This window comes from Hyperoodon ampullatus (assembly GCF_949752795.1).
Source record: "Hyperoodon ampullatus genome assembly, chromosome: 8".
NCBI lineage: Eukaryota > Metazoa > Chordata > Mammalia > Artiodactyla > Ziphiidae > Hyperoodon > Hyperoodon ampullatus.
In genome coordinates, this window is record NC_136921.1 from 85,149,420 (window position 1) to 85,177,210 (window position 27,791).

Genomic DNA, 27,791 nt, shown 5'->3' on the forward strand with positions numbered 1-27,791 from the left:
TTATGATAATTTAAGATGGCCTGTTACATGAAATAGGGACAGTTGTTAACATTTTTTTTTATGCCAGAAAGTTGAAATTATAGTAGATGTGTAGAGAGATGCTTAAGGTTCAAATGTTAAGAAATGTTAAGAATTCTGTTTTCAGATGTTAAGAATTCTGCTGGAGAGAATGAGAGGGGAGAAAATTTTATCTAGGGAAGAGACACTCTTAAGGCAGTGGTTTCTAAAATTATTCTGAGGCCATGTTTTAGATTTTTTATCACATCCAGATACCATCTCTACTATTATATACTTAGTATGCTGCGTTTTCTTAAATGGATTCACATTTTTAAACTTCTCCTCATCCCAAGCATGATAATTAGTGAGATCACAGGTTTTATTTGCAATGTGCAATTTTCTAGTACACGTTAATGTAATTATATAGCTATTAACATAAGCTTTGTGCACTTAATACTTAAAATCATCTTGTGTACCACCAATTGTACATACACCACACATGGGATAATGATTCCTAATTGTGGAGAAGGTAAGGAGATCAATTATAGCAAAAGAACAAAATCTTTTATAAACCAAAAAGTGTTTATAAACTAAGCTCTTGAAAATCAATGGCTCATTAATTTTTAAATCTAGCTTTCACATGTTTATCTTCGAATACTTTCAAAAATGTTAATGCATTGTGTTTCTTACTTTCTCATTGGCACTTTATAAAAAAAAGTGAGCTAAACTTTTATGATGAGGCGTTATCACATTATAAAACTTTTTGCTCACTAGTTCTTGCTGAACTTAAGAGAACATTATAATGACGAAATAATAATTTTTGATTTAGAAAAGTGGTCATTGCATCAAGCTTATTAAGGCAAATATATAATCAAATTAAACTTTCCCATCTTTTAAATATAAGATATACTTAAATGTAATTAGTCATTAGAGATTGACTTTATTCCTAAGAAGTCAGTGTTTTGTTTCTACTCTCTTTTGAATAATAGCTGAAGTCTGGGATCACGAGTTTGACCCCGTCATGGTCATTCTTCGAACAGTTTACCGTAGAGACGTGCAGTCTGCAATGGACAGATACACAGCATTGTAAGTACGTTATATTAGTCAGTAAAATAATGGATATCTTGTGTTTATAGAGAAAAATTTCAGTTATAACACAAATGTGATATGCTCTCGTTAAAATATACTCAATCTTTAGAGGAGAAAATGTTTTAAGATTAAAAAAAATAATCTAGCTGAGATTTAAGTTCTCAAGACCTTGATCCAAAAACCTGACATTAATCTGATAAAAATAAATTTTATAAAACATCACAAATAGATGTAAAAAAATAACAAACTTATTTAGTTGCTTTTTGACCAGCAGAATTCAAAGCTTGGTTTTGTGTTGTTCTACTTTTAAAGCAGTAGAGGAGGCACAAGTTAAGAGAATAAAATTGTCTGATGTCAGAGATGATGGGTAGGTAAAAAAAGTGTGGTAATGTTGCTGTGTTCTTGACAACTGGGAAAACAGCCAAAGTAAAATGAATTTTATTTATAAATATTTAACAAAGTAGTTAAAATGTTGGTAATTGCCGAAAAATTTTGAAGGATATCTTTTTAATGGAGAATTCAGTTTTATATATTATTGTCATAGACTATTTTTTAATGTATTATTTCCTTCTATTTTTAAACATTAAATAGTTAATTATTGCTGAACATTATAGGATATCGCCTTTTATTTGTGCTCAGTTTATTTGTGCTTAGTTAAACATTTTGAAAACAAGTTTAAAATGATATAAATATCTTTGATCTTGAGAAAATATTTGTTCATATAACCATCAAAGTGTAAATACAGACATTGGGTGTAATTGAAACTTCTTTTTGCCAAGACTTTGCAGTAATGGATATATGCTGAATTTAAGAACCATCATAGATACCTCTGAAGAAAGTTTATAGTGTAGAAGTTTAGCATATTCTCCCCTTCCCTCACCCCACCCCAAGAAAGACAAAAATGAAGAACAAAACTTAGTTCAGCATCTCTCTCTACCTTTCTCTAAAACCCGTGGGAAAATAGTCTGAGATTTTCCTTTCTCTGCTTTCTTAACAACCTCTTTCTATGCTTTTTGTGTAGCTTTGTAACTATTTCTTTGCTTTGTAGGTTTTTACTAGACTCTTAGTTACTTGAGGGAAGATATTTTTGTCTCTGTGTCTCTTTTATATCTTGAGAATCTATCTCAGTGCTGGCACATAATAGGCATTCAGAATATATTTGTTGAGTAAATAAATTTGAGTAGTTCATGCTGAAAAATGAAAACCATATCTGTAGAGCTATTTTTATTAAATTTTCCTCTTTCCTATTTTGCTGTCTATTTTTTCTCATAATCTCATTCTCCTCATTTGGCTTTTGAGTTCCTGTACAGTGTCCGTATAGTTTCTTAGAAATACATCTGAATTGCTGTGATGTTTCTTGGCAGTTTAAAATCTTTGTATAAAGAAATGTGTATTTAAACAAAAGAGTAATAACAGATAACAAATACACTTTAACTTCAGATTAAAATCATTTTCTTATAAATTAATCTCTGAAATTTTATGTGCAATATTATATTAATCTAACAATATTTTGTATATTTAAGATAAATATATCCGTGAAGAATGTGTTTGTTTCTATGTAAAACTTAATTTTTTTTGAAATTTATTTTGTATATGAAATATAACATCTTTTTCCTTTATGTGATATTACTTATATGACTGTATAATTGATCGTTTCAGTTCTTATTAGAACACAACTGGGAAATGACCCTAAAGTGTAGAGCTTATTGGCTATTGGTCATTTTCATTTTCTTTTAGTTTTAAGGAACAAAAGTGGCAAAACTGATTTACTTAGTGTGATCCTTTTTTATTTCAAGAAGGTAATAGAAAGGCGTTTTGAAAAACTATAGAGAAAAATAATTAGGTAAATTAATGCTATTGTGTCTTTATTTTTAGCATTAAAAAAAATCTTTACTTATTTATTTATTTTTTAACATCTTTATCGGAGTATAATTGCTTTACAATGGTGTGTTTCTGCTTTATACCAAAGTGAATCAGCTATACATATACATATATCCCCATATTCCCTCCCTCTTGTGTCTCCCTCCCACCTTCCCTATCCCGCCCCTCTAGGTGGACACAAAGCACCGAGCTGATCTCCCTGTGCTATGTGGCTGCTTCCCACTAGCTATCTATTTTACATTTGGTAGTGTATATATGTCCTGCCACTCTCTCACTTTGTCCCAGCTTACCCTTCCCCCTCCCTGTGTCCTCAAGTCCATTCTCTAGGTCTGCGTCTTTATTCCTGTCCTCCCCCTAGGTTCTTCAGAACCAGTTTGGTTTTTTGTCCATATATATGTGTTAGCAAACGGTATTTGTTTTTCTCTTTCTGACTTACTTCACTCTGTATGACAGATTCTGGGTCCATCCACCTGAGTACAAATAACTCAATTTCGTTTCTTTTTATGGCTGAGTAATATTCCATTGTATATGTGTGCCACATCTTCTTTACCCATTCATCTATCGATGGACACTTAGGTTGCTTCCGTGTCCTGGCTATTGTAAATAGAGCTGCAGTGAACATTGTAGTACATGACTCTTTGAATTATGGTTTTCTCAGGCTATATGCCCAGTAGTGGGATTGCTGGGTCATATGGTAGTTCTATTTTTAGTTTTTTGAGGACCCTCCATACTGTTCTCCACAGTGGCTGTATCAATTTACATTCCCACCAACAGTGCAAGAGGGTTCCCTTTTCTCCACACCCTCTCCAGCATTTATTGTTCATAGATTTATTGATGATGGCCATTCTGACTGGTGTGAGGTGATACCTCATTGTAGTTTTGATTTGCATTTCTCTAATGATTAGTGATGTTGAGCATCCTTTCATGTGTTTGTTGGCAATCTGTATATCTTCTTTGGAGAAATGTCTATTTAGGTCTTCAGCCCATTTTTGGCTTGGGTTGTTTGTTTTTTCGGTACTGAGCTGCATGAGCTGCTTGTAAATTTTAGAAATTAATCCTTTGTCAGTTGCTTGATTTGCAAATATTTTCTCCCATTCTGGGGGTCTTCTTTTCATCTTGTTTATGGTTTCCTTTTGCTGTGCAAAAGCTTTTAAGTTTCATTAGGTCCCAGTTGTTTATTTTTGCTTTTATTTCCATTTCTCTAGGAGGTGGGTCAAGAAGGATCTTGCTGTGATTTATGTCATAGAGTGTTCTATGTTTTCCTCTAAGAATTTTATAGTCTCTGGCCTTACATTTAGGTCTTTAATCCATTTTGAGTTTATTTTTGTGTATGGTGTTAGGGAATGATCTAATCTCATACTTCTACATGTCCCTGTCCAGTTTTCCCAGCACCACTTATTGAAGAGGCTGTCTTTTCTCCATTGTACATTCTTGCCTCCTTTATCAAAAATAAGGTGACCATATGTGCGTGGGTTTATCTCTGGGCTTTCTATCCTGTTCCATTGATCTATATTTCTTTTTTTGTGCCAGTACCATACTGTCTTGATTACTGTAGCTTTGTAGTATAGTCTGAAGTCTGGCAGCCTGATTCCCCCAGCTCTGTTTTTCTTTCTCAAGATTGCTTTGGCTATTCGGGGTCTTTTGTGTTTCCATACAAATTGTGAAATTTTTTGTTCTAGTTCTGTGAAAAATGCCAGTGGTAGTTTGATAGGGATTGCATTGAATCTGTAGATTGCTTTGTGTAGTAGAGTCATTTTCACAATGTTGATTCTTCCAATCCAAGAACATGGTACATCTCTCCATCTATTTGTATCATCTTTAATTTCTTTCATCAGTGTCTTATAATTTTCTGCATACAGGTCTTTTGTCTCCTTAGGTAGGTTTATTCCTAGATATTTTATTCTTTTTGTTGCAATGGTAAATGGGAGTGTTTCCTTGATTTCACTTTCAGATTTTTCATCATTAGTATATAGGAATGCCAGAGATTTCTGTGCATTAATTTTGTATCCTGCTACTTTACCAAATTCATTGATTAGATCTAGTAGTTTTCTGGTAGCATCTTTAGGATTCTCTATGTATAGTATCATGTCATCTGCAAACAGTGACAGCTTTACTTCTTCTTTTCTGGTTGGGATTCCTTTTATTTCTTTTTCTCTGATTGCTGTGGCTAAAACTTCCAAAACTATGTTAAATAATAGTGGTGAGAGTGGGCACCCTTGTCTTGTTCCTGGTCCTAGTGGAAATGGTTTCAGTTTTTCACCATTGAGAATGCTGTTGGCTGTGGGTTTGTCATATATGGCCTTTATTACGTTGAGGTAAGTTACCTCTGTCCCTACTTTCTGGAGGGCCTTTATCATAAATGGGTGTTGAATTTTGTCGAAAGCTTTTTCTGCAGCTGTTGAGATGATCGTATGGTTTTTCTCCTTCAATTTGTTAATTTGGTGTATCACATTGATTGATCTGTGTATACTGAAGAATCCTTGCATTCCTGGGATAAACCCCACTTGATGATGGTGTATGATCCTTTTAACGTGCTGTTGGATTCTGTTTGTTAGTATTTTGTTGAGGATTTTTGCATCTATGTTCATCAGTGATATTAGCCTGTAGTTTTCTTTTTTTGTGACATCTTTGTCTGGTTTTGGTATCAGGGTGATGGTGGCCTTGTAGAATGAGTTTGGGAGTGTTCCTCCCTCTGCTGTATTTTGGAAGAGTTTAAGAAGGATAGGTGTTAGTTCTTCCCTAAATGTGTGATAGAATTAGCCTGTGAAGCCATCTGGTCCTGGGCTTTTGTTTGTTGGAAATTTTTTTTTTAATAAATTAATGTTTTTTATTTTATTTATTTTATCTTTGCTGCGTTGTGTCTTCGTTGCTACGCGTGGGCTTTCTCTAGTTGCGGCAAGCGGGGGCTACTCTTCATTGCCATGCGCGGGCTTCTCATTGTGGTGGCTTCTCTTGTTGCGGAGCACGGGCTCTAGGTGCACAGGCTTCAGAAGTTGTGGCACGTGGGCTCAGTAGTTGTGGCTCGGAGGCTCTAGAGCGCAGGCTCAGTAGCTGTGGCGCACGGCCTTAGTTGCTCCGTGGCATGTGGGATCTTCCCGGACCAGGGCTCAAACCCGTGTCCCCTGCATTGGCAGGCGGATTCTTAACCACTGCGCCACCAGGGAAGCCCGGAAAATTTTTAATCACAATTTCAATTTCAGTGCTTGTGATTGGTCTGTTTAGATTTTCTCTATCTTCCTGGTTCAGTCTCGGAACGTTGTGCTTTTCTAAGAATTTGTCCATTTCTTCCAGGTTGTCCATTTTATTGGCATAGAGTTGCTTGTAGTAATCTCTCATGACCCTTTGTATTTCTGCAGTGTCAGTTGTTACTTCTCCTTTTTCATTTCTAATTCTATTGATTTGAGTCTTCTCCCTTTTTTTCTTGATGAGTCTGGCTAATGGTGTATCAATTTTGTTTATCTTCTCAAAGAACCAGCTTTTAGTTTTATTGGTCTTTGCTATTGTTTCCTTTATTTCTTTTTCATTGATTTCTGATCTGATCTTTATGATTTCTTTCCTTCTGCTAACTTCGGGGGTTTTTTGTTGTTCTTTCTCTAATTGCTTTACGTGTAAGGTTAGGTTGTTTATTTGAGATGTTTCTTGAGGTAGGATTGTATTGCTATGAACTTTGCTCTTAGAACTGCTTTTGCTGCATCCCATCGGTTTTGGGTCATCATGTTTTCATTGTCATTTGTTTCTAGGTATTTTTTGATTTCCTCTTTGATTTCTTCAGTGATCTCTTGGTTATTTAGTAGCATATTGTTTAGTGTCCATGTGTTTGTATTTTTTACAGATTTCTTCCTGTAATTGATATCTAGTCTCATAGTGTTGTGTTCAGATAAGATACTTGATACGATTTCAGTTTTCTTAAATTTACCAAGGCTTGATTTGTGACCCAAGATATGATCTATCCTGGAGAATGTTCCATGAGCACCTGAGAAGAAAGTGCATTCCGTTGTTCTTAGATGGAATGTCCTATAAATATCAATTAAGTCTATCTTGTTTAAAATATCATTTAAAGCTTATGTTTCCTTATTTATTTTCATTTTGGATGATCTGTTCATTGGTAAAAGTGAGGTGTTAATGTCCGCTATGATTGTGTTACTGTCGATTTCCTGTTTTATGGCTGTTAGCATTTGCCTTATGTATTGAGGTGCTCCTATGTTGGGTGCATAAATATTTACAATTGTTATATCTTCTTGGATTGATCCCTTGATCATTATGTAGAGTCCTTCTTTGTCTCTTGTAATAGTCTTTATTTTAAAGTCTATTTTGTCTGATATGAGAATTGCTACTCCAGCTTTCTTTTGATTTCCATTTGCATGGAATATCTTCTTCCATGCCCTCACTTTCAGTCTGTATGTGTCCCTAGGTCTGAAGTGGGTCTCTTGTAGACAGCATATATACAGGTCTTGTTTTTGTATCCCTTCAGCCAGTCTGTGTCTTTTGCTTGAAGCATTTAATCCGTTTACATTTAAGGTAGTTATCGATATGTATGTTCCTATTACCATTTTCTTAATTGTTTTGGTTTTGTTATTGTAGTTCTTTCCCTTCTCTTGTGTTTCCTGCCTAGAGAAGTTCCTTTAGCATTTGTTGTAAAACTGGATTGGTGGTGCTGAATTCTCTTAGCTTTTGCTTGTCTGCAAAGGTTTTAATTTCTCCATCGAATCTGAATGAGATCCTTGCTGGGTAGGGTAATCTTGGTTGTAGGTTTTTCCCTTTCACCACTTTAAATATGTCCTTCCACTCCCTTCTGGCTTGCAGAATTTCTGCAGAAAGATCAGCTGTTAACCTTATGGGGATTCCCTTGTATGTTAATTTTTGTTTCTCCCTTGCTGCATTTAGTATTTTTTCTTCATATTTAGTTTTTGATAGTTTGATTGATATGTGTCTTGGTGTGTTTCTCCTTGGATTTATCCTGTATGGGACTCTCTGTGCTTCCTGTACTTGATTGAATATTTCCTTTCCCATATTAGGGAAGTTTTAACTATAATCTCTTCAAATATTTTCTCAGTCCCTTTCTTTTTCTCTTCTACTTCTGGGACCCCTATAATTTGAATGTTGGTGTGTTTATTATTGTCCCAGAGGTCTCTGAGACTGTCCTCAATACTTTTCATTCTTTTTTCTTTATTCTCCTCTGCAGTAGTTGTTTCCACTATTTTATCTTCCAGGTCACTTATCCATTCTTCTGCCTCAGTTATTCTGCTATTAATTCCTTCTAGAGAATTTTTAATTTCATTTATTGTGGTGTTCATTGTTGCTTGTTTCATCTTTAGTTCTTCTATGTCCTTGTTAAACGTTTCTTGTATTTTCTCCATTCTATTTCCAAGATTTTGGATCATCTTTACTATTATTACTCTGAATTCTTTTTCAGGTAGACTGCCTATATCCTCTTCATTCGTTTTGTCTGATAGGTTTTTACCTTGCTCCTTCATCTGCTGTGTGTTTCTGTGTCTTCTCATTTTGCTTTACTTACTGTGTTTGGGGTCTCCTTTTTGCAGGCTGCAGGTTCGTAGTTCCCATTGTTTTTAGTGGCTGCCCCCAGTGGCTAGGGTTGGTTTATTGGGTTGTGTAGGCTTCCTGGTGGAGGGGACTAGTGCCTGTGTTCTGGTGGATGAGGCTGGATCTTGTCTTTCTGGTGGGCAGGACCGTGTCTGGTGGTGTGTTTTGGGGTGTCTGTGACCTTATTATGATTTTAGGCAACCTCTCTGCTGATGGGTGGTGTTGTGTTTCTGTCTTGCTAGCTGTTTGGCATAGGGTGTCCAGCACTGTAGCTTGCTGGTCATTAAGTGGAGCTGGGTCTTAGCGTTGAGATGGAGATCTCTGGGAGAGCTTTCTCCATTTGAATTTACATGGAGCTGGGAGGTCTCTGGTGGTCCAGTGTCCTGAACTGGGCTATCTCACCTCAGAGGCTCAGGCCTGACACCCGGCCAGAGCACCAAGACCCTGTCAGCCACATGGCTCGGAAGAAAAGGGAGAAAAAAGAGGGAGGAAAAAAAAAGAAAGTTATTAAAATAAAAAATTTAAAAATGTGATTAAAAATAAAAAAATACAACAGTAATTTAAAAAAGAAAGAAAGAAGAGAGCAACCAAACCAAAAAACAAATTCACCAATGATAACAAGCGCTAAAAACTATACTAAAAAATAAAAATAAAAACACAAACAAAAAAATAACAGACAGACAGAACCCTAGGACAAATGGTAAAAGCAAAGCCATACATACAAAATCACACAAAGAAGCATACACATACACACTCACAAAAAGAGAAAAAGGAAACTATATATATATATATATATATATATATATATTTATACATATATATATATATATATGCATATATAAAAAAAGAGAGCAACCAAATCAATAAACAAATCTACCAGTGATAATAAGCCCTAAATACTAAATTAAGATAAACATAGGGCCTCCCTGGTGGCGCAGTGGTTGAGAGTCCACCTGCCGATGCAGGGGATACGGGTTCGTGCCCCGGTCTGGGAGGATCCCATATGCCGCGGAGCGGCTGGGCCCGTGAGCCATGGCTGCTGAGCCTGTGCGTCCGGAGCCTGTGCTCCGCAACGGGAGAGGCCACAACAGTGAGAGGCCCGCGTACCACAAAAAAAAAAAAAAAAAAAAAAAGATAAACATAAAATCAGAAACAAATTAGCTGCAGAAAGCAAACCCCAAGTCTACAGTTGCTCCCAAATTCCACCGCCTCAATTTTGGGATGATTCGTTGTCTATTCAGATATTCCACAGATGCAGGGTACATGAAGTTGATTGTGGAGGTTTAATCTGCTGCTCCCAAGGCTGCTGGGAGAAATTTCCCTTTCTCTTCTTTGTTTGCACAGCTCCTGGGGTTCAGCTTTGGATTTGGCCTTTTCTCTGCATGTAGGTTGCTTGAGGGTGTCTATTCCACGCCCCGACAGGATGGGGTTGAAGTAACAGGTGATTAGGGGCCTCTGACTCACTCAGGCCAGGGGGAGGGAGGGGTACGGATTGTGGGGTGAGCCTGGGTCGGCAGAGGCTGGCGTGATGTTACAACAGCCTGAGGCGCATGTTGTGTTCTCCTGGAGAAGTTGTCCCTGGATCTTGGGACCCTGGCAGTGGCAGGCTGCACAGGCTCCCGGGAGGGGAGTTGTGGTTAGTGACCTGTGCTTGCCCTCAGGCTTCTTAATGGCTACAGCAGCAGCCTTAGCCTATCATGCCCGTCTCTGGTGTCCACGCCGATAGCCGCGGCTTGCACCCGTCTCTGGAGCTCATTTAGGCAGTGCTCTGAATCCCCTCTCCTCGCGCACCCCGAAACAATGGTCTCTTGCCTCTTAGGCAGGTCCAGACTTTTTCCCGGACTCCCTCCTGGCTAGCTGTGGCGCACTAACCTCCTTCATGCTGTGTTCACGCAGCCAACCCCAGTCCTCTCCCTGGTATCTGACCTCCGAAGCAGGAGCCTCAACTCCCAGCCCCCAACCTGTCCCAGCTGGTGAGCAGACCAGCCTCTTAGGCTGGTGAGTGCTGGTTGGCACCAATCCTCTGTGTGGGAATCTCTCTGCTTTGCCCTCTGCACCTCTGTTATTGCTCTCCTCCGTGGCTCTGACGCTCCCCACCTGCCCACTCCCCGTCTCTGCCAGTGAAGGGGCTGCTAGTGTGTGGAAACTTTTCCTCCTTCACAGCTCCCTCCCGCTGATGCAGGTCCCGTCCCTATTCTTTTTGTCTCTGTTTTTTCTTTTGTCTTTTGCCCTCCCCAGGTACATGGGGAGTTTCTTGCCTTTGGGGGAGTCTGAGGTCTTCTGCCAGTGTTCAGTAGGTGTTCTGTAGGAGTTGTTCCACATGTAGATGTATTTCTGATGTGTTTGTGTGGAGGAAGGTGATCTCCACGTCTCACTCTTCCGCCATCTTGAAGGTCCCTCTGTCTTTATTTATTTGTTTGTTTGTTTGTTTGTTTTGGCTGTGCTGGGTCTTTGTTGCTGCGTGCGGGTTTTTTCTTGTTGTGGCGAGTGGACTACTCTTGGTTGCAGTGCACAGGCTTCTCATTGCGGTGGCTTCTCTTTTTGCGGAGCATGCACTCTAGGTGCACGGGCTTCAGTAGTTGTGGCACACGGCCTCAGTAGTTGTGGCTTGTGGGCTGTAGAGCATAGGCTCAGTAGTTGCGGCGCATGGGCTTAGTTTCTCCACAGCATGTGGGATCCTCCCGGACTGGGGCTCAAACCCGTATCCCCTGCTTTGGCAGGTGGATTCTTAACCACTTCGCCACCAGGGAAGTCCCGCTATTATGTCTTTAGAATCTACCTTGATGCAGGGCACTTTGTAGATAATCAGTAATTGCTAAATGAATGAAAAGTAAGTTTCTTAAAATTTTTTTGTGCTGAGAGTTTAAGTGAAAATAAGCCATTTTCTTTGTGTGATGTTTAGACCTTTAGAATTTTAGGATCTTATTGCAGAAAAGAACTTCAAGATCTTCTCTCCAGCTTCTGTAGAAATGTCTTGGGAGCCATCACTGGAAGAGGGGGTTGGGCAACAGCAACAGAAGGCCTAAGAGAGTGGAGGTGGCTCATCCCGTTTTCCTCACTCCCTTCCAAATACCCCTTAATGGGCAATTCAGCTTTTAAAATGAGAAAAACAAAAACAAAAAACAACAAGAGCAAAAACAAACCAACAGTTGGAAAACCATCCATTCAATTCATTGTTATATTTTACATATAAGGACATTGTGGTCCAGAGAAGTTCAGTGAAATACGTTTGTTAATGGCAGTGTTGGAACTATTGTCTAGACCATTTCCAAAAGACAAATGTGATTTTTATATAGTGGTTACTTTAAATTCAGCTGGAAAGCAAATCTTTTTGAACTGTAATTTCTGATATTTCTGTTGCTTCCCATCTCCCATCTTGAAGGTTAATGGCTGCTGGCCCATGTTTCAAAGTATGATGTATGAGTTTATATATGTCATTTTTGTCTCAAGCTAGTCAATAATTAAGTGTTGGTTTGAGTCACTTAAAATTTTTTTTGTTGTCATGTAGCTTTTCATTTGCATTATTTCATTAATGATTTTGAAAAGAACAGTCAGAATGATGTATTACCTGCTGCCTTGAACAAATATATAACCTTTATTTCAGAAGAGGTGCTGCGTATTTAGGGGCCTAGTGCTTAAAACAAACAAAGAAATAAAATAAAAACTAAAAATTGCTTTTCTACGCTAAATGAAATAGAATAATTGAAATATTTAATCATAGGCTATTGGGATTGCTTTGAAAATTATGCTTATATGTAGCCACTATAGTATTATATAGAAACCAGTTTTTTTTTTAAAGCAAAATTAATGGCATCCTCTTCTTGAATCATAGATGCAATTCATTTCTCTGATATGTTGATGGTAATTTTTTTTTTTTTTTTTTTTTGAGCAGAGAAAGGTTTATTGCAGGGCTAAGCAAGGAGAACAGGTGGCTTGTGCTGTAAAAAACCCCAAATTCCCCCATGGTTTTCAGGGTGAAGTTTTTATAGGCAAAATTTGGGGTGAGGGCTGCAGGGTGTGCGACTTTCTTCTGGTTGGTTGGTGGTGACGTAACAGGGTGGTGCACCAGGAATCTTATGCTCAGCCTGAAGTCACCATCCTCCACCTGGGTGGGGGGCCCCAGTTCCTGGGTGTATGGCTATTGTCTCCATTCCCTTTACATCCCAGGGACCCTTCTTTTGCCCCGTAAAGGTGACCAGGTCTGGCTTAGAGACAGGACCCAAGGAGACCAGGTTTTTATAGTTCTCTAACATCATATCCCTGTACAATTCCCACTGAGTGCTGTTCAGAAATTCCCACTCATCCTGAGAAAATTCTATGACTACATCCTGGAATGTCAACAGTCCCTGAGAAGCTGCCATTTCCTCCTCTTCTTCCTCTTGTCTGGGTCATTTTCTCATCGATATTATGTTGAGGAATCATATCAGCATCTTGAGAATATGCCTTTGCTCCTAACATACCCACAGGCAGAAGGATCTTGAAATGCTGAAAAGGCCAACTTTTCCTGTCCTTGTCTCAGAAGATATTCAGGAAAAATCATCTCCTATATGGAGACCAAACTATGGATTCATTCTTTCCTGTTTCTAGGCGTTCTCACCTCATACAGATGTCAGGAAATTCTGCTAACACGGGATATGTGGGCTGTACTGACTTTCCCCTTCCAAACCCATGTAACAGGAAACCATGTTGCCTCTTCTTGTAATTTATTATTTTTAAGATTTTTTCCCCCTCCCTACCTGATATTTGTTTCCTCTAAGTTGAGTTTTCTACTGTTCAGTCTCTAGCTTTTATGTTAGCTGCATTCTTTGGATGTCTGATAGTTCTGGCTGCTTGTGATGAAGAGCTCTCCATGCCTTGATGGATCTTTGTAGATTCTGAGCTTTAACATAGTGTGATTTGGGCAGGCAGGTCTGTTGAGAAGCCCTTATGTTAGTCTCTTTAGAACTTCCTTTTTGGTTTTGTCAGATTCCTCAGAGAAGTATTTTCAAATATTGCCCAGAAGGTAATGGTCTGGCTGCCATTATTTTGTGAACTGAATGGAGTCAGAGCCTAAGTGCTTTGAGTCAAAATGCATATGATGACTTTCTTTTTTTCCTCTGTCATTTTTCTCACATTCTACTGGCTCACATCAAGCCTGGTGATGGGGTGGAAATATGTAATGTACCAGCAGTGAGGAACCTCATGTCATATGGCAATGAGCAGGGGTGTCCTCCTCTTTTAAGGAAGTGATCCAACAGCTGGGAACAACAATACAGTATGCCATAGAGAGTGTTCCAAATGCAAGAATAATGGGACTCAAGCAGTTTGGTCCTGGCCATACCTCCTCCTATTGTTTTAGGTCAATACCATAGCTTAAGAAAACTTCAGAGACAAAGATTTCTTAAGAAGGAATTTGCATAAAGAGGGTGAAATCTCAGTGGCTCTCAAAGGGCCCCTGGACTTTCTAGGCATACGACGATTTTAATCGCCTATCCTCCTACCCTTAACTGTGCTTGTGTTTTACCTTCTCCAGAGATGAATTCTCTAGCCAGAATTCTGTTGGGGTGCGGGAGAAGCAGTTTTCATCCAATCCTCAATTTAGCCTCCTATCTCCCCAACTCCAGTTATTGAAGAACCAGGTGCTTCCAGTTTCTGAGCCTTTTGAGGATTCTGCAGTGTAATTGGGGTGGATTCTCAGCTGTCCCCATTGCCTTCCTGTGATTTGGCTTTCTTAGATTTACTAGAGTCAACATGTATCAATTTGCTTTCCGATTGACAAAAGTTTGCATTTTTTTTTTCGGATTTTCTTCATCCTGGTGCTTTTCATCCTTTAAGAAATACCATTACTATATTTTTATTGGAGTTTTGAGTGAAAGTAAAATTAAATATTTATGTTCATTCTGTCATTTTAACTTCAAGTGCTGAATGTATAACTCACTTGCATTCTCTGGATTACTGGGTGAGGTTGAGCCTTTTAAAAAAACTTATTAATTTCCCTTCATGATTCTTGGTATGAGATTGGTGTATGGATTATTCTTCAATGATTTTTCTGTTAGATTGTCTAAAGTTTATCAGTTTTAAAGTTTTACTTTTATATTTGGATTTTTAATCCACCTGGAGTTGATTTTTATATGTAGATTGAAGTAGTGATTTATTTATTTTTTTTTCCCCTACAGAAAACCAGCTCCAGGACTATTTATAGAACAATCCATCCTTTTCTCACTGATTTGTAATGCTAATTCTGTCATATACAATTGATCCTCATTATTTGCAAATTCTATTTTGCAAATTTGGCTACTTGGTAAAATTTACGTTTATGCCCAAAATCAGTACTCGGAGCAATTTCTTGTTTAGTCACAGATCTCGGTGGATATGTAGAGGGCACCTAAGGTTGTAGTGGAACAAAGCAAAACTCTACCCTCTTGTTTCAGCTCATACTGTAAACGTGTCCTTTTCATGGTCAATTTAGTGCTATGTTTTTGCATTTTTGTCCTTTGGTGATTTCGTTGTCTAAAATGTTCCCCAAGTGTAGTGCCAAAGTGCTGTTTAGTGTTCTGGAGGGCAAGAAGGCTTTGATGTACCTTACAGAGAAAATTTGTTGTCAGATAAGCTTTGTTCAGGCTGTTATAGTGCTGTTGGCTGTGAGTTCAATGGTAATGAATCAATAATATGATACATCCAGAAAAAGGTAGAGGAAGTTATGATCTGTACTTAAGGCTATTCCAAAAAGTGCTAAAGTAACATATATAGTGTGTGATGAAGCTATGGAATCACCATTTAAATTACATTTTAATCTTGAGTCTATCATCTAATTTTAGTTTTGTTTTATTTTTACAGTTTAAAACAGAGTGGGAAATTCCCTGGAAATCCCTGGCCTCCCTATAAGAAAAGGACGCCACTCCATCCCAGCTATAAAGGTCTCATGAGACTTTTGCACTGTAAAACTTTACACATTGTGCTATTCACTCTGCTTTACAAGGTACAGTAGTAATTTGAATAGAAAGACTCAGAATGTATTACCATAATTCGTAAATAAAAGTGCTAAAAGATGATATTTATATAAATATACTATTTATAAAGCAAAGTGTATTTATATGTTTAAGATGTGTGAGGATATGTCATAATCACATATATATGAATTGTATTCTTTATGTAATTTCAAATCTAAGTTGAAAATAACAGCTATACCATTTTGGGGGGGAAACTTTCATCTTATCAGTTTCAGATAGGAATATTTTTTTATGGTTTCTGTGCCACAAGAAGTGAAATATTGTGTGAGTACAGGAAGAGTGAAATGAACAGTAGGGACCAAACAACCACCAGAATCCACTAAAATGACAAAACTAACATGGCAGCCATAGGAGCCAGTGACCCTGTGTTTAGGCTTGTTCTCTTGGCTTTCTTCCTCTGATCAGGAATGTGACATGGAGGGATTTGAATGGGCTCCTATGTAACAACATTAAGGATATTCTTTTGTTAAATATCTTAGAAACTCAAAAAGTGATGCTTTTACTTTTTTGTTACCTAGAATTTGTTTTATCCTTTGGTCTTCTCACACAGAACGGACTTACTTATTTGGCTCACATTAGTTGTGTACTCAAAAATTGTATACATAATGTCATGGAGTATGTGTGTATATATATATATAACAGGCATATTTATGTTCTAACCTGGATAAGAAATGAAAGACAAACTGTACCCATGTTATATAGATAAAATAACTATAGACATTTATAAAGTAACTAGACACAATAAACATTATACAGTTAGATACAAAAAAAACTATTGTTTCTTCTTTCTAATTAGAATTTGAAAAATTAAAAATTAAATTTAAAAAGTAAGCCTATTTGTTAGGCAAATTTACAATTACATATACATTACTTAAATTACTTAAGAAAATATACATTAAATTTAGTTAAGTAGACACTTTAGTTTTTTTCTTGTTTGTTGTGTTAAACAAATATAGCTTTTAGATTTCTGTACTCCCTATTCTTTTTAACTCTACCCCATGACCAGTTTTTCGTTTTACTTGTAAAAATTACTCCTGTTAAAATTTTAGACATGCACCTCAAAAAAACATCTTGAATGGTTTATTTTCATTAATTTCTAAGAGAATTATTCAGTAAAATGATTTAAAATGTTTTTTTCATTAAAAAAAGTAGAATATTTTTTCTTACTAAAAAGATATTTGTGGTTTTATTTTTTACAAATTTTTTTTGAATGTCTACTTAGTGCCAGATTTTGTTTCAAATACTTTATATACACTTATATACATTACTTTGTTTAATTCTAGGAAACTTCCTTATGAGTGAAAGTTCTGTTGTTATTCTCATTTTTCAGATATTTTTAAGTTTTAGAGATTAAATAACTAGTTCAGATAGTGAAGCTAAGTACATATATTGGGTTGGGCAAAAAGTTTCTTTGGGTTTTTCCGTAACATCTTATGGATAATAAATGTCAGTAATTCTTGATTTAAAAATTAAAGAAGCCTACTGCAAATGATTTGTGTCCTTTCAAGTTAAATTTTTTCAACCTTTTTATTTGCTTACTGTAAAAATAATATTTCATCAAAAATAGAAAGGCAATATTTAATTGTTATAAGATTATTATGAACAAATTTTTAAAAATCTCAACTTTGTAATAGCTTTCATGACTTTTATGATAATAGAAGAACCTTTAATTGACATTGCATTGGCAGGTCAACTTTCTAAAAATCAGTGTCAGTAAACCATTTCATCTCCTGCCATGTTTAATATTAAAAAACTTTTAATATAGAACATGTTGATAAAAATCCCAGAAACGATTTTTATTTTTTTTGTAGTACCTAATAAAGTTTTTTCTTTTCTTAGCCTTTAAGTTACTCATTTGAAGCTGTAAGATGTAATGCCATAGGATTTCAAGCCAACATTTATTTGATTTTAGCTAGTAATGCTTTATTTATTAAGAGAAGGCAGAGTAGTAATGATAGGCAATCCTTGGGAGTTTGAAACTGTGTTCTAGTATTGCTTGTGCTAGCTGAGTGTGTGGCTGAGCCTTGGTTTCCTCCCTGTAAAGTACTGGATTAGAAAAAATGACCTTTGTTGCCTCCCAGCCTTCAGTCCCCTCTTACTGTTCTTGCTCCTCCCACTATCCATACCACCTATCTACTATTTATTGAACATCAATTGCTAGATACTGTATGAAGCAAGTTACAGATAGTAATCATGTAATCCTTGCAATAATTCTGGACTACTATTCCAGTTTTAAAGATGAGAAAACTTAAGGCCAGATGTTGCTCAAGGTCAAATAGCTAAGTATATACAGAATTTGTATAAAAAATCAGGTTTTTAGGGCTTCCCTGGTGGCGCAGTGGTTGAGAGTCCGCCTGCCGATGCCGGGGACACGGGTTCGTGCCCCAGTCCGGGAAGATCCCACATGCCACGGAGCAGCTAGGCCTGTGAGCCATGGCCGCTGAGCCTGCGCGTCCAGAGCCTGTGCTCCGCAACGGGAGAGGCCACAGCAGTGAGAGGCCCACGTACCGAAAAAAAAAAAAAATTCAGATTTTTAAAAGGTTTTGAAAGTCTATTCTCCTCACCACTGTGCCACACAAAATATGAATGGAAAAGCTTTCTCAGTAGTCAGAATAAGCATTAGAAAGTCAGTGAACTGAAAGTCTTTATTTTTTAGTCACAATAGATTAGCTCCTAAGTGACTAAGTCCTTTCCAAGCTCCCTCTGCCGTTTGGGCAGTTTCTGCTAGGCTCAGCCTAGACTGGCCTCTTTTTTGTTCTCTTTAGTCTCGTCTGCAGCTGACAATGCCACTCCCCACAGAAGCTCCTCCTCGTACCCCTTCCATAGTTTGACCAGATGGCTTTTTCTTTTTTTTTAAAATAATGAAGACAACATGATAGCTGCCAGGCTGTTTTTTTCTTATGGTATTTTATGTGTCTTCTGGTTAATAGTTTGTTGCATCATATTGAATGAGTGATTGGTGTAGGTTAGCCCCAAAGTCCTGCATAAAATGTGTAAGGCTTGCGTTGTGTATTCTGTGTATAAGGTCAGATTTATCAGTATTTCCTCAGAGAAGCCTCTCTCCTAACCACTTGCATTTCTTTTTCCTTTCTCACTCATATAAACCACACACTGCATACACATTTACACAACAGCACAAAACACTCAGGTTCAGAGCTTTAATTTTAGAGAAAGATTTTAAGAATATTAATGTTCCCTAAATAATTATTTTGCTCCCAATTATATGCCAGGTGCTATGCCAAACACATTTGCATGAATTATCCTATTTAACAAACTTATTTATCTGATATCTTTGTCATCAGGAAAAGAGTGTCAGCAACTTAGGATGTAAAATAGTCCTGTTAAATTACTTTATTAGATACTAGTATTTTTATAATAATGGTTTTAGTGGATTATTTAATGTCTTAACCTTTAGGAAATCAGTGAACTAATATTTCTCGATATTGCCTAAAATACTGTTTGATCTTGAGAGGGAACCTGTTTTACTGGTTTTAGTTTTGTCTTTTCACCAAGGTATAGCTTTATTTACGTATCTGATTATGAAATTTGTATATATATGTATATATATACACATGCATACATACACATATATATGTGTATATATATTTTATGTTACTTTCATCTATAGCATTAAACTATTGGTATTTAAGTGAAATATGTTTTATGGAAAAAAAGTAATTACAGGGCATTTTTTCCTTTTTAAAGATTTTGATGGATCATCAAAATCTGTCAGAACATGTACTCTGCATGGTTTTATATCTGATTGAATTAGGACTTGAAAATTCAGCTGAAGAGGAATCAGATGAAGAGGTAAGTAGTTTCTTGTATTTTTAAATGTTAAAGTTATGACATGCCTTAATAAAAGGTTGTATGTCACCTTGAAAGGTATTTATGGATTCATCATACTCAGATGAAAATCTTCCTAAGAACTATTGGAAAAGGCCCTATTTAATCTTCACATACATATGTTCTTTTAGGGGTTTCACTAATACATTAAACTCCATTTGTAGAATTATTGAATTTGAAATTCGTAATTCATAATATGTAGATCTAAGAAACGTGGTTAGTGCACTTTTGGTGTTATGCTAATAACATTGATTACTGGTAAATAATTGTTATGTTAGGAATTCAGTCTAGAAATTCTAGTAATTTGATTAGGGATTAATTTTGAATAGCAAATTGTTTCTGTAAAGGTTTTAAGTTAATGGAGTAAGTATTGTTATAAGGGAGAATGTTAAGAATACAAGTTGTTTGTTAATCTGTTTCAGGATTTTATAGGTATCACTTCCATAAAAGTAATTGTCACTACAAATTGATTTTATAATTAATTGATATTTTCCTCATCCCTTCCCTCCAAAAAGACAGAATACAACACAACATAATAACAGCAAAAAAACAAACAAACAAGAAAAAAACAGACAAGTAAAAAGACTAGGCTGTACTTTATATTCTAAGTCAACATATATTCTTTCATAGATATTAAAAGGTCATTACGATTCCTCTAAGACTAAGTCAGACTTTTGGTTGATTTTTCAGACTTTCTTCTACAGTTAGTCCAAATTAGCATTATTTGACTGTATTATGAATTATTCCTAATGGTTGATGAATAATATTCTGTACTAAGTATTTCCAAATTGAAAAATGTATTTTTTTCTGGAGAAGTTTAGCTGACTTCCATTGGACTTACCTATATTAGTACTGAGCAATTTGTTCTAAAATTTTGTGTTTGTATTTGGTTTTATTAGCACCTTGTGATTTGTGAATGAGACTATAAGGGATTCAGGAATATGACAGGCAGTAGACTATTATTTGGGCTTGTTACATTTCCATTGTACCTTAGACCAGATTGGCAAGGTTTGATATTCATTATGTTTATGTTTTAGGCATCAGTAGGTGGACCAGAACGTTGTCATGACAGTTGGTTTCCTGGTAGTAACTTAGTATCGAACATGCGACACTTTATAAATTATGTTAGAGTGAGAGTTCCAGAGACTGCTCCGGAAGTGAAGAGAGACTCACCTGCAAGTACCAGCTCTGATAGCTTGGGTTCTTTACAAGTAAGTGTAAAAGAGAGAACAAAAAAAAGGAAAGACTCTGTTATGTTGGCTTGTGTCATTTAGATCATCCTATCATATCCAAAAGAAAAATAAATGTGGTTGTAGATAACTTTAAATTGTATTTTATTTCCTCTGATATATCTAAGCAACTTTTGCCTCACCCATCTTTTTCCTTTAATCTGCCAGAGTTCACGTCGGCCTAAAGTTCTTCAAAGAGAGGTAGAAGTATATAATATTTGCATTAACTGGCAATACGGCTTTAACTGGAAATGGGGACAAATGCTGAAGTATTTGTGTGTATATGTGTGTGTTTAATTAATATGGTTAGATTAAAAAAATGTTTAATGTGTGTGTGTGTTTTTTAAATGCAGTAATTTAGGCTTAATTTTAAAGAAAATTCATATTATTGAATTTAAAAAATAATACTGCATATTTATAGTGGGTTTTTCTTAGTAGTGTTAGTATTTTGGGCCAATTATAAGCGGCACATTTCAGTCTGTTTACATTTAGCATTGTTACTAACATCTTAAAAATGAATGTTCCCTAAATCAAAATAAATTTAATCTTTAGTTGCTGGTGGCATGCCCGTTCACAGCTTTTTTTTTTTTTTTTTTTTTTTTTTTGCTCCTGTGGCAGTTAATTAACTTTGATAAAATAAGCCCACAAAAATCTTAAACTCCATATACTGTGTATTTGGATGCATTTTGAAAATCAGCTCTCTCATTGCATGTAGCTTAATTAATTTATAGAAAGCAGAAATGAAAAATCTTGATATGACAGGGCAAGTAACTAAACTTAATTAAATACCTTTAATTCCTACAATATAGATTTTTGCAAGTAAAGAACATTGAATCAGACATTTCTTGTTGAAGAGTCCATTTGTAGGAACTTTCTTTGTCTTTGACAGTATGTTTTTGCTGTGAACATCATAAAGAATTTTGATTAAAATATTGGAATCTATAAGCGGCAGCCTTTGCCTCTAATGCTGATAGAGAGTATGTTGAAAAACAGCTTGGATGTTAAAAAAAAATAATGTATGTTATAATTTAGTTCATAAAAAGCTCAACTGATTGAAGTATCCTTTCTATGCTTGCTTAAAAAAAATTAATGAAATCCATTAAACTAACTTGTATCTTAATTAAAAGATGATTTCTAAGAGCCCTAGTGCAGTTTGACTGCTTTAGCAAAAAAGGCTAGTTTGTAGATAAATTATTGAGAAAAATGGTTTTAAAAAATCTGTTCAAATAACAAATTATAGTGATATTTAAATATGAAAGAGATTAGTTTGATTTTTCATCTTTATATTTCATTTTAGTAACTTAAAGCATTTGTGTTAGAATTAATTTTCAAACTTTTGAAGTTCCTTAAAAATGAAATTAATTAGCAGTTCAGATTCATTAACTTGGAAAAAAATTAATTTATAATTTTCTTAAGTGGAAGATATCATGGTCTTCTAGAAGTTGGTAAAGAGTATAGTATTCTTGATGAATGTTGGATAAAATAGCTTTTATTCCTTTAATCTGATGAAGGACTTTGTTTATGATTCCTCTTTAATATGGATGTAGAAACCACTCAAGCTTTGTCTATTTTCCCTGGTAGGTAGGCCCAGGAGGTTGTAAAAGAGGTGTTACTGTGGATAATCGCTTTTCTCCTCGATGTTTCCAGGTTGAGTGGGACTAAGTATATTTGAGAGAAGTGAAGAGACAGACTTACTTAAAGAGCACATCTATTAAATAAATAAATCTTTGGATGAAACTTTGAACATTCCCTTTTGAAAATGTAGTACTAATACGGTTTTAAATGACACTTGAATAACTTCTCTTGATTTTTCTTTCTTTTTCTTTTGAATGGTAGAATTCTGGTACAGCTCAAGTTTTCAGCTTAGTAGCAGAGCGTAGAAAGAAGTTTCAGGAGATCATCAATCGCAGTAGCAGTGAAGCAAATCAGGTGGTTCGTCCTAAAACTTCAAATAAATGGTCTGCACCTGGTTCAGCTCCACAGTTAACTACAGCCATTTTGGAAATTAAAGAAAGCATATTGTCTTTGTTAATTAAACTTCACCACAAACTCTCAGGAAAACAAAACTCCTACTATCCTCCCTGGCTTGATGACATAGAAATTTTAATCCAACCAGATATACCTAAATATAGTCATGGAGATGGAATAACTGCAGTAGAAAGAATTTTACTAAAAGCTGCACTGCAAAGCAGAATGAACAAACGCATCATTGAAGAGATATGTAGAAAAGTGACCCCTCCTGTACCACCCAAAAAGATCACTGCTGCAGAGAAGAAAACACTGGACAAAGAAGAAAGGTAATTTTTATTTTTAATGCTTTAAACTAATGTATGGTAGAGTTGAAGATTTTATATTACCACCCCCCATCCCCACTTTTGGCCATCTCAGGCTAATCACCTGGATGTTTATCAGCTATAATCATAGCTGATTAGTTTGTAAGATAAATGGAATCAAAGATAGTGCTTGTGCATTTAGCATGCTTGAGTTATCATTTACATTTAGAATACATATGGTGACAGCCATATGTATTCTAAATGTAAATGTACATGTATGTATTTAAAGGTGAGCTGTAGAGTGCATAGCTTATTGTTTTAATTAAAGAAACATACTGAAACTTATAAGTTTATTATAAGTTTACAAAGGAGTAGTGTAGGAGACCAAACACATATTCTATCAGTGCTATTATTATTTAAACATTTTTGGAGGTCTCATACGTCTTTGAGCATCTACGGCACGTTGTTTGTTTCCATTTCTTCCTTGATGACAAATTTTTGTCCTTTGAGGATGGGTTTAATTTTTAAAACCTTTTTATTTTGAAGAAATCTCAAACTTACAGAAATGTTTCAAGGATAGTACAAAGAACTTCCTGGATCATTTCAGAGTAAGTTGCTTTACCCTGGAATACTTTAGTGTGTGTTTTTTAGGAATAAGGTCGTTTTCTTACCTAATCAGAATACACCTTTCAAAATAAAGGAATCAACATTTTATTTAGTACGATAAAATCCTTAGATCCCAAGGTTTTTTTGGTTTTTTTTTTTGCGGTACACGGGCCTCTCACTGTTGTGGCCTCTCGCGTTGTGGAGTACAGGCTCTGGACGCGCAGGCTCAGCGGCCATGGCTCACGGGCCCAGCTGCTCCGCGGCATGTGGGATCTTCCTGGACCGGGGCACGAACCTGTGTCCCCTGCATCGGCAGGCGGACTCTCAACCACTGCACCACCAGGGAAGCCCAGATCCCAAGTTTTGACAGTTGTCCCAGTAACGTGTCTCAGAGCAAAAAGATCCAGTCCAGAATCATTCGTTGCATTTTGTTGTCATGTCTCTTTGGTCTCCTTCAGCATGGAATAGTTTCCTCAGTTTTTCCTTTATTTTCTTGACCTTGGCACTTTTGAAGATTATAGAGCAATAGATACTGTAGAATGTCCCTCAATTTGGGCTTGTCTCCTTTCCTATTATGTTTGGATTCAGATGATGCACCTTTGAGAGGAATATCAAGGAAGTGTTGCTGGGGAGTTGCCTGGTGGCCTAGTGGTTAGTATTCTGGGCTTTCACTGCCATGGCCCGGGTTCAATCCCTGGTTGGGGAACTAAGATCCTGCAAGTTGTGCGGCCTGGCCAAAAAAAAAAAAACGGAAGTGTTGCTGTTTTCTGTTGACTGCATCCCATCAGGTGTCACATGATTTTAATTTGTTTCATTACTGGTGATTAACTTTGATCACTTGATTATGAGGGTGTCTGTTAGACTTCTTCACTGTCAAGTTACCCTTACTAACTTTCCTCTCTTTTTTCCCCCCTTTGTAATTAATATGTAATTTGTGGGGAGATACTTTGAGATGCTGCAATATCCTGTTCTCCATCAACTTTCAGTTTATTCATTTATTTACTTATATCAGTTTGGAGTTGTGGATTCCTATTTTATTTTATGTGTTATAATTTCATGCTCATTAATCATTTTGATGCTCAAATTGTTCTAGATTTGACCAGTGGGAGTCCCTTCAAGCTGGTTTCTGTGTTCTTTGGATTTCTCCCCACCATTCTTTGAGCATTTTCGATTATTTTCTGGGCCAAGAAGATAGCCCGGGTTCATCTTGTGTTTGGTATTAGCCATTTCTCCAAAGAGTCCTGGTTCCTTTTAGTAAAGAATCTTATTTAGAAACTACAATCCATGTGCTCATTCTAATGAGCTCATTCACAGACCCTCTTAGTGGGCAAAATGTGTGTGTATGGGGGGCGGATAAAGGGAGGGGAGAGAGAGTTATTAAAAACTATGACTGTGAGTTCAACCTGATAATCCCAATTCTAATCCAACACCATAGGATTTATTCTTCTTTTCCTTCTTTTCATAATTGTAACTCTCTCCTCCCATAGTGAGAAACCTGGCCCCTATAATCCTTAATATGTATTAATTTTTTATTAATTCCCTTGTATGTAACCAATTTCTTGTAACTTTCCCCCACACAAATGCCCTCCTGTGCCGGGCCGTTGGGTCTTGATACCCTGTCCTAGGCCACTGTGCCACCTTCCACGTTCAGGAAGGAAAGAGAGCACAGGAGTGGTTTTTAATTTTTTGAAATGGCTAATGTCATTGGGAGTCCAGTTTGATGAGTAAGGTGAGTGATCAACCTGGATAATAATTTATTGGCTTAAAATATAAAATATAATACAAAAATAAGAGTTGTATTTATAAAATAGGTAATAAAGTGACTTTTCTTAAGTGGACCCTAAATTACATTTAAAGTAAATGTTAGAAAAGGAGTGTTAAAAATCTCTTGAACTTTATTGGCAAAAATATGTAACTTTTCATGGTAAGCTGGACCACAGTACTTGATTTTATAGATGTTTGTGATTATCTCCACTAAATGGGTCGGAGTGGATGTGTGAATAATCTAAAAATTACCATCATCATTCCATTCTTCTAAATTCTATATTCTATATCCTTTAATCATTTCAGATTAATAGCAGAATTCTTTTATGTTTCCCACAGAAATTACTTCATAGAATCTCAGTTTAATAAAATTCTTTTGTAATATATAGATATAGTAAATGGTCACTAAAAGAAACTGCTATAGTATACTCCATCCATTATGTTTTTAATGTCCTTTGTATCATGGGCTATGATAAATCCCTCTTTGAGTTTAGTTCAAGTAAAAAGTTTGTCTCTCCCAATGAGTTAATATATAACTTACCTTTTAACCTTTTTCTTCTTCCTCTCCCTCCTCTCTTGTTTTGAATTACTATATTAACCCTACCTTGCTGGGGGTAGAATTTTATGCTTATTAGTATTTCTAGCATCTTTAAATGTAGGGAAGCCTATCTCCTGTCTTTATTAGTTTACTTTTATTTTCTTATACTTGCGTTGTAGTCATTTTTTTTCAATTAGCCTCAAATTAAAATGCTCTTTGGAAGTAGGTAAGGGATAATTAATAAATAGAATAAAGTGAACTAATCCAAAGGAATATTTATGCTTAGATTTGGAATATAGTTTTATCTTTATCTTGTATCTGAGACTCTTTCATATTCTTTTACTTCAAACAAAATAAACCAAACTTGGAATATTTCCTGGTAGAAACTGGAAAACTTCCTGGCTTTTTGCTATTTCTCTTTTAGGAAGAGACCTGTTCTTAAGGTAACAGTAAATCTGACTATTCTTTTTTTAAAAAATTAATTAATTAATTAATTAATTTTTGCTTCATCGGGTCTTAGTTTCGGCACATGGGATCTTTTGTTGTGGTGTGCGGGCTTCTCTCTCGCTGTGGCGTGTGGGTTCCAGAACACGCAGGCTCAGTTGCCCCACAACGTGTGGGATCTTAGTTCCCCAACCAGGGATCGAACCCACGTCCCCTGCACTGGAAGGCGGATTCTTAACCACTGGACCACTAGGGAAGTCCCCTAAATCTGACTATTCTTATCTTTTAGATTCTGTTCATAGCTTAACATAATAATTTCTTCTAGCAATGAGTTTGCTATTATTTGTTCCTGGGGTTAAATTGTGGATTCCTAGCTAAAACTCTTCTTGCTCTTGCTATGAACTGACATATATTTAGGAAATTGTGTTGTTGGACATCCAAATTTTCTATTTACTTTAATTATTATTTCACATTTTAAAGTAAATGGTGGCTTTTATTTTTACCTATTTAAGCCCAGTGATTTTCAAACTATTTTAAAGCAGCAGAATCTTTTTAAGGACAATAAAATTTTACCTGAATTTTAATACATAGTACAGAAAATTGGTTGTTCTTAACTGTGTGTGGGGGGCCTTTCGTACATTATATACTCCTGAAAGATAGTAGGTATGTCTTAAGCACGTCTGGTACTTATCACTTTATTTCTGTTTAATCTAGACGACAAAAGGCCAGAGAGAGGCAGCAGAAATTGCTTGCAGAATTTGCTTCACGACAGAAAAGCTTCATGGAAACTGCAATGGATGTTGGTAAGTCAAAATTTATTAGTTTAGAACTCTCATACTTACAGTTACAGTTATTACCTTAGGGATTATCTAGTCCAATCATCCACCAGTTTTTAACATTACAGACAGATGATTTCTGGTCTGTATTTAAACAATAGAGTGATGGAAGAGCAGACCTTTATTATAGACAGTCCATCCTGTTGATGAGTAGCTACAGTTGTTAGAAAGTTCTTCCTGATGGTAGTAATACAGTATTCTCCTGCTGCTTTCTTCTGTTAAACTGTCCTTTAGATTTGTGAGATTCATCAATATGAATTTACTTATTCTGATTTTTTCCTGTGAAATTATTCTAAGATCCTTAAAATCGTTTTCAGATACTTTCAGTGTCTCTTCCTGCTGCCCACCCCTTCACTATTTCTTAAAATCAGATGCACTTCTCACTTCTATTAGGATTAGCATTAGCATTTGTACAATGAGAGAGGATGCCATTTTCCTGTGTGGTGGTAGATTGCTATGAGTAATCTTTTACAAATGTAGGAGAAATAGATTAAATCTCAATTAACCTCAGTCTTCAGTTAACCAGGATACTCCCTTCCCTGACTATTACTTGCATTTCATTGATTTCTCTCTCTCTCTCTTTTAACTTTTAGACAAAAATGCTGAAAGAAAATACACTGAAGTTGTGCCTTTAGTTAAAATATATACACATGTGTGCATTCAGACATGCAAATACAGTCTCATGCACATAAGCACATGTAACTAAAGTTATATATATATATATATAAAGTAATGTTCAATATATAACTAATGTTCAG

The 27,791-nt window shown here is 36.0% G+C and overlaps 1 protein-coding gene across 1 annotated transcript in view; it reads left to right on the top strand.

Moving 5' to 3' along the window:
- Positions 1 to 27,791, top strand: part of UBR3 (ubiquitin protein ligase E3 component n-recognin 3) — a gene marked incomplete at both ends in the record, with an annotated part of 236,220 nt that overhangs the window by 105,384 nt on the left and 103,045 nt on the right. Inside the window, 6 exon segments of the mRNA XM_079709824.1 lie at positions 987 to 1,083; positions 15,325 to 15,466; positions 19,203 to 19,307; positions 20,381 to 20,554; positions 22,409 to 22,869; positions 26,912 to 27,000. Coding sequence (XP_079565950.1) covers positions 987 to 1,083; positions 15,325 to 15,466; positions 19,203 to 19,307; positions 20,381 to 20,554; positions 22,409 to 22,869; positions 26,912 to 27,000 — 1,068 coding nt within the window.